This window comes from Hemitrygon akajei, chromosome 31 (genome assembly GCF_048418815.1).
Source record: "Hemitrygon akajei chromosome 31, sHemAka1.3, whole genome shotgun sequence".
Lineage (NCBI taxonomy): Eukaryota > Metazoa > Chordata > Chondrichthyes > Myliobatiformes > Dasyatidae > Hemitrygon > Hemitrygon akajei.
This window is the reverse complement of record NC_133154.1, coordinates 10445726-10461293: the sequence shown is the minus strand read 5'-3', so window position 1 is coordinate 10461293 and position 15568 is coordinate 10445726. Positions and strand designations below refer to the sequence as shown.

At 49.8% G+C, this 15568-nt stretch overlaps 1 protein-coding gene across 1 annotated transcript in view; it reads left to right on the top strand.

Moving 5' to 3' along the window:
- Window positions 1–15568, top strand: part of LOC140719462 (protein FAM83F-like) — a 33986-nt gene that overhangs the window by 13419 nt on the left and 4999 nt on the right. Inside the window, exons 2-4 of the mRNA XM_073034161.1 lie at window positions 8488–8655; window positions 11927–12048; window positions 14113–14804. Coding sequence (XP_072890262.1) covers window positions 8488–8655; window positions 11927–12048; window positions 14113–14804 — 982 coding nt within the window. The remainder of the gene's footprint in view (window positions 1–8487; window positions 8656–11926; window positions 12049–14112; window positions 14805–15568) is intronic.

Below are 15568 nucleotides of genomic sequence, written 5' to 3'. Positions count from 1 at the left end.
AGAATGCCCTTAAACTGCAAAAGGCACAATTGAAATCCAAGTGGTCCTTCCAGTAAGGCAACACTCCACCTACAAGTCTGCTGGGGTCGTCTATCGTGTCTGGTGCTCCCAATGTGGTCTCTTCTACATTGGTGAGACCCGTCGCAAATTGGGGGACCGCTACATCGAGCACCTCTGCACCATCTGCAACAAGCCAAACATTTTAAATCCGATTCCCACTCCCGTTCCGACATATCGGTCCAGGGCCTCCTCTTGTATCAAGATGAGGCCACCCTCAGGGTGGAGGAGCAACACCTTATATTCTGTTTTGGTACCCTCAAACCTGATGACACGATTTCTCCTTCTGGTAACCACATTTCCTCACCCCCTATTTCCCAGTCTGACCTTTCACTTCTCACTTGCCTATTACTGCCCCCTGGGTCCCCTCCTCCTTTCCTTTATCCAATGGTCCACTCTCCTCTCCTATCAGATTCCCTCTTATCCAGGCCTTGACATTTCCCACCCCGCTGGCTACACCTACTACCTTCCAGCTAGCCTCTTCCCCTCCCCCCTCCCGCCTTTATATTCTGGCATCTTCTCAGTTCTGAAGGGAGGGGGAAGATGCCAGAATAAAAAGGCAGACGGGAGGCGCTAGCTAGAAGGTGATTGGCTCAAAACGTTGACTATCGATTTGTTTCCATAGTAGCTGCCTGACCTGCTGAGTTCCTCCAGTGTTTTGTGTGCGTTGCTCCTGTTAATCATGCCAGGGTTTATTGTTTATAGTTCTATTTGACACTGAGCTCTCTGTGCCAAAGTCCAGGTCACTGGCATGGCAGCTCCTTTCACTAGGTATAAAGTCCTTCCTGTAGCGGAGTCGTAAACGGAAGGGATTCTGTCGGTGCTGGAAATCTTGAGCAACACACACAAAATGTGGGAGGGACTCGGCAAGTTAGGCAACATCTATGGAGGGGAATAAACAGTCGATGTTTCTTCTCGTGAAGAGATCCTTCTTCAGCCTCTTTCACCTATCTCTTCCCAGCTTCGCACTTCATCCCGCCCCTCCACTCACCCACGTTCCCTCTCACCTATCACCTGCCAGCTTGTACTCCTTCCCCTCTCCACATCTCCTTATCCTGGCTTCTTTTTTTTATTATTACGTGCAATCATCAGAAATGCTGATTAAGTCAACTAGTTCCCAAAGAGAACTCTGATAGGCCAGTCAGCTGGTTCACTTCTGCTCAGCGACAGAACACAAAAAAATCATATGTACGATTAAGAAACATTAAAAAATAATAGAAATACTGGAGTCATGATGAAGTCTGCTGGAGAGAGACATTTATAATTCAAAGAGATTGAAGGATAAGGTTGCCGGGTGACAAAAGGTGGCAGGAACACTTGGAACTAAAAACTGATCCCTACCAGGAGAAAATGGCACCTGATCCTTCCACATTGTTCTCCAGCAGTTTAAGGACCCCTTCCTTTCCAGTCCTGATGAAGGGTCTCGGCCTGAAGAGTCAACTGTTTACCCTTCTCCACTGATGCTGCCTGGCCAACTGAGCTCTTATCGCATTCACCCTTCTGCTTCAATTGCCCCTTGAAAAAATGAAAAGGTACGACATCAGGGGAACCTGGGGGTGGCTAGTGGTAGAGATGACGGGGATGGGAGATGTCATCAGGGGTATGCTTGGCAAACAAATCCCTTGGTGGATAGCACTCACTGCAAATCCTGGACACAACTTCAGAATGAACGGACATTTGGGGTGACTGATGAACTGCCTAATCAGATGGGCTGTTTCATCCAGCTTGGGGCTCAGTTTCTTGAGAAGTTACTCACATTACATCCATCCAGGACGTGGAGTCTTGATCTGTGCTCGTAGATTTTATTTATCTATGAGGTGACACAGCAATTCTGGCCCTCTCAGCGATCCCAACTTAACCCTAATCTAATCACAGGACAACTTACAATGACTTACAACTTACAACTTACAACTTACAATGACTTACAACTTACAACTTACAATGACTTACAACTTACAACTTACAATGACTTACAACTTACAACTTACAACTTACAATGACTTACAACTTACAACTTACAACTTACAACTTACAAGCCGACCCGGCAGGTCTTTGGACTGAGGAAACCAGAGCTCCCGGGGAAAACCCATGCAGGAGGATGACGCCAGAATCAAGCTCCAAACTCCGGTGCCCTGAGCCCAACAGATGGCAGAAAGTCTTTGGTACCAGGAAGTGAGTCACTCTTCACAGAATACTGGGCCTCTGACCTGTTCTGGTAACTGTATGCATTTTTATAACCATTCCATGAGGAACTGTGACCCCCCCTCCCCCGCCACCCCGGGGTAGTAAACACAGGGACTCAGTGACTGAAAGTCAGGGGTAGGTGGTTAGAATCTCCCTCTTGTTGAAGATGTACTTTGCCCAGCACCTCTGTGCTGGGGTTTTTACTTATGACCCATCAGTGCCTGATTGTTCACAGTTCAAAGTAAAATTTATTATTAAAGTATATATATGTCACCATAAACTACTATTGATTTATTTATTCATTGAGATACAGCACAGAATAGGCCCTTCCAGCCGTTTGAAACTCACTGCCCAGCAACCCTTGATTTAATCCTAGCCTAATCACGGGACAACCTACAATGACCCACCCACTGGTACGACTTTTAGACTGTGCGAGGAAACCCACTCGGACACAGGGAGAACATGCAAACTCCTCACAGGCAGCGGCGGGAATTTCTTTCGGGGATTCACGGAAAATAAAGAGGTACAATAGAATTTGCGAAAAACTACATGAGACTGTGAAAGACCGGCAATCAATCTATAACAGAAGACAGATTAAAAATAATACCCAGAACATGAGTTATAAAGAGTCCGTGAAAGTGAAACTATAGGTCGTAGAATCAGTTCAGGGTTGCGGTGAGTGAAATTATCCATGACGGTTCAGGAGCCTGATGATTGAGGGGTAATAACTGTTCCTGATTCTGGTGGTGTGGGACCTATGGCTTCTGTACTTCCTGCCCTAAGGTAGTAGTGGGAAAAAAACATGGCCTGGGCGGTGGGGTCCTTGATGATGGATGATGATTTCTTGTAGCAGTGCTCCTTGTAGATGTGCTGAATGGTGGGGAGGGCTTCTCCTGTGATGGACTGGGCCGTATTCACCACTTTTTGTAGTTGATTTTTGTTCTTGGAACTAACAAACTAAAATAAGAACTTCTGTGGATTAAAGTTGTCCTGGAGCCCCTGTAGGAGAGGTAGTGGAGGGAGTACCTCCCTGATGGCACATTCCCATGGGAGGTACATTTAAAGCCATGTTGAGTCAGATATTTGAAGTGTACATTATCTGAAGGAGTGTGAGCAGCAAGAGGGGAAACTGAGGTGAGGAGGAGAAGGCTTATCATACTTGAGCTCCTGGTCCCTACCACATCCACCCAGCTGCACTTTAACCCTCTGTGAACTGCAGAGCTTCTTGGTAAATCCATCACACTGCCAACTGCCATCCAGGAAACTCTGGAATGTCGGAAGCGGCCCCACAAGTGGGAGCTGAACAGGCGCAAGTCTGCAAAACCTGAAACATGAGAGATTCTGCTGGAAGTTTACAGCATCACACACAAATGCTGGAGGAGCTCAGCAAATCAGGTAGCATCTATGGAGGAGAATAAATAGTTGATGTTTTGGCTATTTATTCCCCTCCATAGATGCTGCCTGACTTGTAGAGTTCTTCCAGCATTTTGTCAAGGGGCAAGGATCAACACTATTTGCCCAGTACATTTATATGGGTTAGGAATTTGCTGTGGTGTGTTGGTGTGACATGTAACAAAAATCAAAATTCAACAATTATAAAGAATGAAGAATTATATAAAAAATTAACTTAGAAATTAAAGTATGGAAATGGAATAAAATGTGCATAAATAAATACCAGCATGCTTCTTATAATCAGGATTATAGAAAGCTGGTTAAAGTATTTACTGTACAGTGCGGTGACTGCGGTAATAGATAGAGGGGTGTGGGAAGATGAACTATTATGGTCAATCAGATGAACTGCCTGGGGGAAAGAACTTTTAAGATGACGCAAAGTTTTTGTTTTAATAGCCCTATAGGCCAGCTGGGTGGCTCAGTGACATCAGCACCGGACTCCGGAGTGACGGTTCCCGGGTTTGAATCCAGTCGGGCCACTCCCGAACACGCTTTCCATCCGTGCTGAGTTCAGTGTCGAGCTCGCAACTCGGCCTCGTATTTTAAAAAAACTGTGCTGTAAGAGGGACGTGGGGGACCGCTCACAGAATCTTTCCTCCAAGACAACCACTTGAAAAAAAAAAGTGGTCGCTGAGGTTCTGGCAGAGTACGGCACACACAAAAAAAGCAGTGCTTTACAGAAGGGAGCTTTTGGAAAAGGGAGTTTTCAGGATGGGTCGGGTCCACAATGATTTTTTTTCTCTGACAACTTCTTTGTCCTGGACACCTACAAGTACTGCAGTGATGGAAGACTGCAGCCAACTGCCCTTTCTGCTAACTTGACAGTTCAAAGACTCAAAGTGCATTTATTATCAAATTACGTACACAGAATACAACTCTGGGATCTACCCTCCTGCAGGCGGCCCCTAAACAGAGAAACACCATGGAACCGTTCAGGAAAAAGTTAAACACCCAACACACGAAAGTTGCACAAGTGGCAAACAGAACGCTGCAGTTTTCTCATATCGTGAGAGGACGCTGCAGCAAATCAGACCGTAATGGCTGATGTCAGGGTGCTTTCTAGGACGGCAGCGTAGAATTGCACTGTTTGCTCTGGGGAAGATAGAATTTTATTGTGCGTGCTGGTCTACAATATTGGAATCAGGTTTATTATCACGAACGGGCGTAGTGGAACGTCGTTGCTTTGCAAGACATACGGGTTAGTACAAGTTACAATAAACAAATAGACGGTGCAAGAGAGAATTAGAAAGGTAGTTTCCGTGGGTTCATGAACCATCCAGAAAGCCGATAGCAGAGGAGAAGAAGCTAGTGCTTTCCTGGGCTTCCAGTCAGGTACAGGTATCGATTTTAACCAGTGTTTCAATGGCAAACTCTGCCATCTTCATCGGGGATGATGTCTGGGCATGGCTAGTCCGGTGGTATTTATACCCCCATCGTCCATCCCTCCTGATTGGTTTAGTCCTCATCCAATCAGGTTTCTGCTGTTACACCTTGTTTACAGTCGAATTCCAGTTCTTACTTACAGCGAGACCCTTGTCCTTGTTGAAATTCTTTTCCTCTAGTTTTATTTCCTTCCTTCGTCAGGTGGTCCCAAAAAACCATTGGCACAGCATGGTAATTTTGTGCCGTTGAACTCAATCCTATGGCTATTGCAAATGCAATGTTCTGCTCCGGGTAACCCAAACGGATACACCTAGAGTGTTCCTTGATGGGGGTTTCCTCCGTGTGCCCTGTCTGGACGATATACGCTGCTCTGCATTCATAGGAAATCCTGTAAACCACCAGCCATCCCGAGTCCCTAGTCATCTTTAACCCACATAAGCTGTGATTTCTCAATGGTCATAGGATTGAATTCTTCAGCACAAAACTACTACACCGCGCCAGTGGGTTTTGGGACCACCTGGTGAAGGAAGCCATTGAAATAAAACTAGAAAAAAAGAACTTTAACAAAGACAAAGGTCTCGCTCTCAGTAAGAACAGGAATTTGATTGTAAGCAAGGTGGGATGGCGGAAATCTGATTGGATGAGGACTAACCAATCAGGAGGGATGGATGATGGGAGTATAAATACCACCAGACTAGTCATGCCCAGACATCATCCTTGGTGAAGATGGCAGAATTTGCCATCAAAACATTGGTTAAAATTGATACTTGTACCTGGTTGGAAGCCCAGGAAGAAGCTGTTCCTAAAAAGTTGAGTGTGAATCTTCAGGCTCCTGAATTGAATTGAATTGACTTTATTTCTTATATCCTTTGCATACATGAGGAGTAAAAATGTTTACGTTACATCTCCATCTAAATGTGCAATGCAAAATCATAGTAATTTTATGATAAGTAGAACAGTCAATGTAACACAGAAATACACTCAGATCAGCGTGAGTTAATCAGTCTGATGGCCTAGTGGAAGGAGCTGTCCCAGAGCCTGTTGTCCCTGGCTTTTATGCTGCGGTACTGTTTCCCGGATAGTAGCAGCTGGAATAGATTGTGGTTGGGGTGACTCGGGACCCCAATGATCCCTTGGGCCCTTTTACCACACCTGTCTTTATAAATGTCCTGAATAGTGGGGAGTTCACATCTACAGATGCGCTGGGCTGTCTGCACCACTGTCTGCAGAGTCCTGCGATTGAGGGAAGTACAGTTCCCATACCAGGCAGTGAAGCAGCCAGTCAGGATGCTCTCAATTGTGCCCCTGTAGGAAGTTCTTAGGATTTGGGGGCCCATACCAAACTTCTTCAGCTGTCTGAGGTGAAAGAGGCGCTGTTATGCCTTTTTCACCACACAAGCTGGTGTGTACAGACCACATGAGGTCCTCGGTGATGTGGATGCTGAGGATACTTAAAGCTGTTCACCCCCTCAACCCCAGATCCTGCACCTCCTCCCTGATGGTAGTAATGAAAAAGAGGCCAATGCCCTGGGCGGTGGGGGTCCTTAATGACGGGTGCCACTTTCCTGAGGCACAGTGGTGTAGTGGTTAGCATGACACTGTGTTACAGCTCGAGGTGTCCCTGAGTTTGGAGTTCAATTCCAATCTGCGCAACACCCTGAGCTCTAACAGCGTCTCTGTAAGAAGTCTCTTCCTTGTGTCTTTCTTCCGGGTTCCCGGTTTCCTCCTATAGTCCAAATGTCAATTGTTCGTAGTATATTGTCCCGTGATTAGGCCAGGGTTAATTGGGTTGGTCAGGTGTGTTGGGGCAGCATGGCCTGAGGGGCAGAAGGGCCTACGCCATGCTACATCGCTAAAACTAAAATTTAAACAATAAATTAAAATATCGACAGTGGGGACGACAGTTTCACAGGAAGGTGTGATAATTCAGCCCAAAATATTGTTCTTGTTTAGATCTGAGCCTCTACAGCCTTTAGATCCAAGCCTCTACAGTGCACTACACAGAGACAGAAATAGCCACTCATCTCCTTCCTTCCTTCCTCTGCTCCCCCACCCCCTTTCCTCCATGTGTTTTGGGTTTATGAGTTCAAGCTGTTGAACTTCTGCCCAATAAGAGGGTGCAGAGGAGATTTACCAGGATGCCGCCTGAATTAGAGAGCTTTGTCTCATGATTACAGACGGTGCAAGCCAAGGCTTTTCCTCTTTGGAGCAAAGGAAGTTGAAACGTGACTTGACAGAGGTGAATAAGATGATACGAAGCATTGACTGAGTGGATAGCCGGAGATGTTTTCCCAGGGCGTAAATTGGGGGGGGGGGGATCATTTCAAGGTGATTGGAGGGAAGTATGGAGGGGGGGAATATCTGAGATAAAATTTTTACACAAAGAGTTGGCATAGGCGGAATGCCAGCAGATGTTTTAGGGACATTTAAGAGTCTCTTAGATAAGCACTTTGGGCTTCTAACATTTTCCTGGCATTCATTCTTTGGGGTTTTTCTTCTGTTTTGTGGATGTCTGTGGAGAGTAAGAATGTCAGGTTGTATATTGTATACATTCTCTGATATTAACTGGAACCATTGAACGTGGATGATAGAAAAATGGAGGGACATGTAAGAGGGAAGGGTTAGATAGATCTAAAAGTGGCAGAAAAGGTCAATATCGTGGGCTGATGACCCCACACTTTGCTGTATTGTTCTACGTTCTAAGAGAGGGGAGAAGAGAGAATGATTGGAGTGGGAGTGAGTTAGCTGCTTTCCTGAGGCAGTGGGAAATGGGGATGGAGGGGTGGCTAGTTTCCATGACTTGCTGGGCCTTATCTTCAACTCTCTGCAGTTCCTTGCGGTCTCAAGTGGTTGACGAGGGTCCGTAATGATGGATGCCACCTTTTGAGGCACCACCGGGGTAGTGTAGTGTGAAGCTATACAGCTGTACTGTCCCTTGGACAACATCGGTGGCATGGAGAGGGGAGACTTGTAGCTTGGGCAACTGCCGGTCTCCCACTAAAAAGAAAACCCTGCCCAGGCTTGTGCCCTGGAAACTTTCCAAGGCGCAAATCCATGGTCTATCGAGATGGTCCATCCCATGATGCTGCTGCAGAGGATGCTTTTCATGGTGCTTCAGTAAAAATTGGTCAAGGGTCAACTGGGACATGCCAAATTTGCACAGCCTTCTGAGAAAGTAGGGGCACAGGTGCGTTTTCTTTGTTGTTGTGTCTATGCAGTTGGACCAGGACAAAATTGTTGGTGATGTTTACACCAAGGAACTTTAACTTCTCAGCCTTCTCCACCTCAGCACCAATGATGCAGTGTATGAGGTGGGTGGATGGTGGGAGAGGTGGGGGAGGTTTGGAAGGGGGTCGGATTTTCTGCTCAGTCTGGGCCGCTGTGAGCTGGTGCTGTTCCCTCTTGGAACAGGTGATTGCGGTGGTGATGGACGACTTCACGGACCGGAACATACTCATGGACCTGCTGGAGGCTAGTTACCGGCGCAAGGTGGCGGTCTACGTCGTGCTGGACCAGGGTAACCTGAAGTACTTCCTGGAGATGTGCCGCGGGTTGGAGCTGAATGAGCTGAAGATTCGAGTGAGTGGCAAATGAGGGGGCGGGGTTTGATGGGGAGGGGCGGTGTACGGAGATGGGTGGGGGGAGCGTGAAGGAGGAGCAAGGAGGGATGGAGGGATTGAGGGGAGGGGGAGTTTAGAGGGGGAGTGGCGGAGGGTGAGAAAGGGAATGATGGGTGAGCAGGGAGAGTGATTGAGAGTGGTGTGAGGAGAGGGTGGGGGATAAGGGGAATGTGAGGGAGAAGGGTCAAGAGGGAGAGCGATAGGGATGGAGGAGTGATGAGGCATGGAGTGAGCAGGACATTCCACTCCCTTCGCCCGACACTGACCCTCGGGATTCCCCCTCCTGAAGATTCTCCGCCACCGACACATCACCTTCTCCTCCCTTGATCACTTCTCTCACCATTTCCCACCCCTGCCACCTCTCCCCAACACACCTTGCGAACTCTCTCCCCCAGCTCCTGGGTCTCCTATTCTCAGTCTGGATACTGCATCCCCCAGACTCTCCCGATCGCTTCCCCCCCCACCCCTCCCCACAACCCACCAAGCCTAACAATCCACTTAGTGAAGAGATTATAAGATATAGGAGCATAAGTAGGCCATTCAGCCCATTGAGTCTGCTCTACCAAGGGTACTGGTGAAGACAAGAAATGGGTCAGGCAGAGACATTAGGTGAACCTCCAGATTATGGTGTGTGATCTCCATCCTCATCCCCATGACCTCATCCAACACTAGCAGCACAGACATTGTGACTGATATTGGCATATAATGGTCACATGTACCAAGACACAGAGAAAAGCTACTGTTCTGAATGCCATGGAAACAGATCCAACCATATAGGATTACATCAAAATAGTCAGAAGACAACACCTTAGAAATGAGACTTATGAGAGTGTAATGATTATAATGAGGGGTGGGGTGGAGAGACGTCTCTACCAAAGGAGGTGTAAGGTGCTCCTTCCCTCTGCTTGCCTGGGGTCACCCTTGGGCAAGGTGTAGCACCTCCTTAGCCCCCGATCAGGGTCACATAAAGCCATGGGAGCAGCTGGTGCATATCACAAGTCCTGGTTATGCCACCGCTGACACCAGGTGGACAATCTCTGAAGAGTATTGATGACACCCGTCTTGTAAAGACACTGCCCAGAAGAAGGCAATGGCAAACCACTTCTGTAGAAAAATCTTCCAAGAACAATCACGGTCACAAGACCACAATTGCCCACGTCATATTACACGGCACATGATGTCCATGATTTTAATAAATTCACTCTCCAAGAACGCCCCACAGCAAAATAGTTTTATCAGATCCTTTCATTACATTTATTATAAATGAATCTCCGGATTGTACATGGTGGCATATATGCAGTGTACTTTGAAATATAATTCACTTTGAACTTCGGACTTTATTCAAGTTCAGATTTAGATTAATGCATCACAAGTACAATGAAATGCCTCATTTGTGTTGAAAACCAACACATTTCGGGTGTGCCAGGGCCTCCAATAAGCGTTGCCACACATTCCGCTGCCAATGTAAGCAACACGTCCAGCGTTCAGCAGAACAATGCAGTGGACAATCTCAACAAAACAGTAGCAACATAGACCCCTTTCTACCCTCCCCACCCCCAACACACACGGCTAGTCTCCCCCCCCCAATACATACGGGCAATGCTCCCCACACAGACGGACAGTTCCCCCCTCCCCAACACAGACAGACAGTCCTCCCACTCCCAACACAGACGGACAGTCCTCCCACACCCAACACACAGACGGACAGTCCTCCCACTCCCAACACAGACGACCAGTCCTCCCACTCCCAACATACACAGACAGTCCTCCCACTCCCAACACACACGGACAGTCCTCCCACTCCCAACACAGACGGACAGTCCTCCCACTCCCCAACACAGACGGACAGTTCCCCCACTCCCCACACAGACGGACAGTCCCCCCACCCCCCCAACACAGACAGACAGTTCCCCCTCCCCACACACACGGACAGTTCCCCCACTCCCCACACACACGGACAGTCCCCCCACCCCCCAACACAGACGGACAGTTCCCCCTCCCCCCACACACAGACAGTTCCCCCACTCCCCAACACAGACGGACAGCTCCCCCACTCCCCACACACACGGACAGCTCCCCCCTCCCCACACACACGGACAGTCCCCACTCCCCACACAGACGGACAGTTCCCCCACTCCCCACACACACGGACAGTACCCCCTCCCCACACACACGGACAGTTCCCCCACTCCCCACACAGACGGACAGTCCTCCCCTCCCCACACACACGGACAGCTCCCCCCTCCCCACACACACGGACAGTACCCCCTCCCCACACACACGGACAGTTCCCCCACTCCCCACACAGACGGACAGTCCTCCCCTCCCCACACACACGGACAGCTCCCCCCTCCCCACACACACGGACAGTCCCCACTCCCCACACACACGGACAGCTCCCCCCTCCCCACACACACGGACAGTCCCCACTCCCCACACAGACGGACAGTTCCCCCACTCCCCACACAGACGGACAGTTCCCCCACTCCCCACACACACGGACAGCTCCCCCCTCCCCACACACACGGACAGTCCCCACTCCCCACACAGACGGACAGTTCCCCCACTCCCCACACAGACGGACAGTTCCCCCACTCCCCACACACACGGACAGTTCCCCCACTCCCCACACAGACGGACAGTCCCCCCCTCCCCACACACACGGCCCGGCCTCTGGGCCTCCACGCTTCAGCCATTGGCCTTCCGATCAACCTTCGGGCTTCGATCTGTGGTACTGGCCCCTCCGGACCAGCCAACAATAGGGTTCCGAGCTCCGGGCGCGCTGACTGACCAGCTCTGCTCACACAGACATCCAGTCCTGGGGGTGGGGGGAGGCCACCATCATAGGGCAGCTCGACGGCCACGGAAGTCTTTCGTCACCTGGCAGGTCCCTTGAATCTCAATGCTAGGCTGTCTTCTCTTTTAACTGCTTCTGCATACAATGCCCTGTCTGAGTGCCAAGCAAAAACGGAGGCTTTACACTGTATTCTGGTCCATATTTCACATGGAGAAAACAAAGCAATAACCACAATGCCCAAACATTGCTGCCATTTCGAAGTCTTCCACGGGCAAATTGCCCTCACTGAAGGAGAACCTGAGGTGAAGCTGCTGGGAGGGAGAAGGGTCGGCCGGGCCTGTGGAACTCAATCCCAGTGAGTGTGAGGAGGGAGTGGGGCAGGGGTGGGCGGTCGGACCCTGCTGTCACCCCGACATCTTGTCTCCCACCGTAGAACGTACGAGTTCGTTCCATTGCTGGCATTGGCCTCTACTTGGCGGAGGGACACGTGTTGGGCTCATTAAATCAGAAGTTTATGATCGTGGACGGCGATAAAGCCCTTTCAGGGTCTTACAGGTAAAAGAAAAGGCTGGGTCTCAACCCTACCCCAGACGCTGCCCTCCGCCACCCTGGCCGTCCTCAGTATTATGTGGCAAGGGCAGAATGAATAAAGGGAGGACGTTATCCGGGCTCTTTCCCGTCGCGTTTGTAGCGAGTTTTCTCTGTGTGCTCCAGATTCTTCCTATCATCCAAATACAAATGGTTAGGGTTAGTTAGTAAGTTAGTAAGTGGTTAGTGTCCTGACGAAGGGTCTCGGCCCGAAACGTCAACAGTGCTTCTCCCTATAGATGCTGCCTGGCCTGCTGTGTTCCACCAGCATTTTATGTGTGTTGCTTGATTTTCCAGCATCTGCAGATTTCCTTGTGTGTGAGGGTTAGTAAGTTGTGGGCAGGCTATGTTGGCGCCGGAGGTGTGTGTGTGTGTATAATTTTAATTGGATCGATAGTGAAAAAAGCAAAAAGAAAAGTAGTGAGGTAATCGGATGGCAGAGGGGAAGAAGCTGTTCCTGAGTCACTGAGTGTGTGTCTTCCGGCTCCTGTACCTCCTTCCTGATGGTAGCAATGAGAAGAGGGCATGTCCTGGGTGATGGGGGTCCTTAATGAAGTCTGGGGTCAAACTACAAAACACTGCACGTATAGTCACACACAGTATATATAGTTACAATCTTGCGTGTGGCCTGGTGGATAAGGCATCGGTCTAGCGATCTGAAGGTCACTAGTTCGAGCCTCAGCTAAGGCAGTGTGTTGTGTCCTTGAACAAGGCACTTAACCACACATTGCTCTGCGACGACACCGGTGCCAAGCTGTATGGGTCCTAGTGCCCTTCCCTTGGACAACATCCGTAGCGTGGAGAGGGGAGACTTGCAGCATGGGCAACTGCCTGTCTCCCATACAACCCTGTGCCCTGGAAACCTTCCAAGGTGCAAATCCATGGTCTCTCAAGACTAACGGATGCCTATTTATTTAATCAGCATCTCCAAGAGGACTACGACCTTTTTGTAGGGTTTGAAGGCTTGTGTGCTTCAATGACCCAGAGAGCTATGTTGGCTGGAGTCAGGGATTTATGCTTTGGCTCTTGGTCGGGTCACCCATGCCAAACAGGTCAAAGGGTAGAGGTCAGACTAAGAGTGGTTCAGGGGTTCAGCTCAGGGCTAACCACCCTTATGGAAACAGCAATGAAGGATCCTCCTACGGCGGTATGGACAGAGATGGAGGACCTTCATTGCTGCCCTGAACGCCAGCGGGATACAGTCAGAAAATAATATCAGCACAAATCCCGGAGTGACACAGCCTGAAGATCGGCGGGCTCGCATAAAGTGTGAAGTGCTTGTTTCTGCAAGATGGTAAAATCGGTATAATATTACTGATGTATAAATCTGTGAAACAGCAGCAGGAAAGATGGGAAATGACCAGTGCAGGACAGGCGCGTGCCTGTGAGTTGTGGTGGGTAGGGAGGGGTCGTGGCAGGCCGCTCAGATGGGGTGTACATGCCATGACCATAAGACCTAGGAGCAGAATTAGACCATTCAGCCCATCGAGTCTGCTCTACTATTCCATCATGGCTGATTTTTTAAATCCCTCCCAAATCCATCCCTGTACCTTTATGCCCTTAACAATCAAGAACCTATCAACCTCCGCTTTAAATAAACACAGCCATCTGCAGCAATGAATTCCACAGATTAACACCCTCTGGCTAAAGAAATTCCTCCTCATTTCTGTTCCAAAGGGACGTCCTTCTATCCTGAGGATGTGCCCTCTGGTCCAAGACCACCCCCTCAGCCCCACTACAGGAAACATCCTCTCCAAGTCCACTCTGTCTAGGCCTTTCAATACTTGATAGGTTTCAATGAGATACCTCCTCATTTTTCTAAACTCCAGCAAGTACAGGCCCAGAGTGTGTGTTTTATACAAGTGATGAATGTTATACCTGTGCTGAGATGTCTCTTGGTGTGTCTGTATCTGCCCAAGGTCAGGAGCTGGGAGAGGTGTCTGCTCCCCAGTGTGGCCTGGGACCCCACTCCCTAACCTTCTTCCCTCTCTCTCTGCTCACTACCTCCTCCGTCTCGTTTCCCTCCGGCAGTTTCACCTGGAGCTGTGCCCGGCTCCACCGCAGTATGACCACCCTCTTCACCGGGCAGATCCTGGAGGCGTTCGACAACGAGTTCCGAGAGCTCTATGCCAACTCAGAAGCCGTGAACCTGCACAAGGAGCTCGGAATCAGTTCGGACTTGGGGCTCCGAGCCAAAGGCACCGAGGGCGGCCTCATCCCTCCCCGCTCCACCGAACTCCAGCGCAAGTTCCACAACCCCAAGTACTTGCTGGCGATGGAGGGGATTCGCCGGGCAGCCTCGGACAACAAGCTGTCGCCGGCCATTGACGATAAACTCCCGGAACGGGACCGGACTCTGGCCCGCCGGGACCGCAGGGGAACCCTGCACGAAAGCAGGAAGGAGGACAACGGCAAGAGCCACCAAGCCGTCCGTGATTGGCTGCTCAAGAACGATGTCAGGGGCCTCGACCAACCGGAGCCTCTGGAGGACCTGGTCCCGCCTCACAAAATGCCCAATAGCAGCAAAGTGGGCGGGAGCAAGTTCAAGCTCCCCGACTTTGGGAGGGCGCTCTCCAGAAAGGACCGATCCAGCCTGCTGGGCAGCAGGGACTTGTCAGAGCTGGCCCCCAGCGGCCCCTCCGAGTCAGACCTACCCTCCAAAAAAAGCACCAAGGGCAAGAGGAAGAAAGAGGAGGTTGAAGTCCAGGACAAAGCCAATGCAGGTAAATGCACTCTAGGAAATTGGGTTATTATTGCCAGTTTTCATGAGAAAATGTGTTGTTTTGTGGCAGCAAACATAAAATACTATATTACAATAATAAACATGTGCCATGTTTAAATTCTGCAGAAGTGGTTTGCCATCACCGCCTTCTGGGCAGTGACTTCACAAAACAGGTGACCCCAGCCATTACAATACTCTTCCGAGATCAGCAACACGTACAACACGCTGGAGGAACTCAGCAGGTCGGGCAGCATCCGTGGAAACGAGCAGTCAACGTTTCGGGCCGAGACACTTCGTCAGGACTCGGCCCTAAACGTTGACTGCTCGCTTCCACGGACGCTGCCCGACCTGCTGAGTTCCTCCAGCGTGTTGTACTTCTCGGCCCTAAACGTTGACTGCTCACTTCCACGGACGCTGCCCGACCTGCTGAGTTCCTCCAGCGTGTTGTACGTGTTGCTTTGACCACAGCATCTGCAGTGTACTTTGTGCTTACTCTTCAGAGATCAACTGCCTGGCATCAGTGGTAACCAGGACTTGCGATTTGCACCAGCTGCTCATACGACCATCCACCACCTTCCCCCATGGCTTCACGTGACTGATCGGGGAGCTGAGCAGGTGCCACACCTTGCCCAAGGGTGACCTGCAGGCTAGCTGAGGGAAGGAAAGATAGCTCTACCACGCCACCCAAAATAAGTAGACGGTGGAGAAGAGGAATAGGTTCATGGGTTCATGGATCATTGAGTAATCTGTTGACAGAGGGAAGAA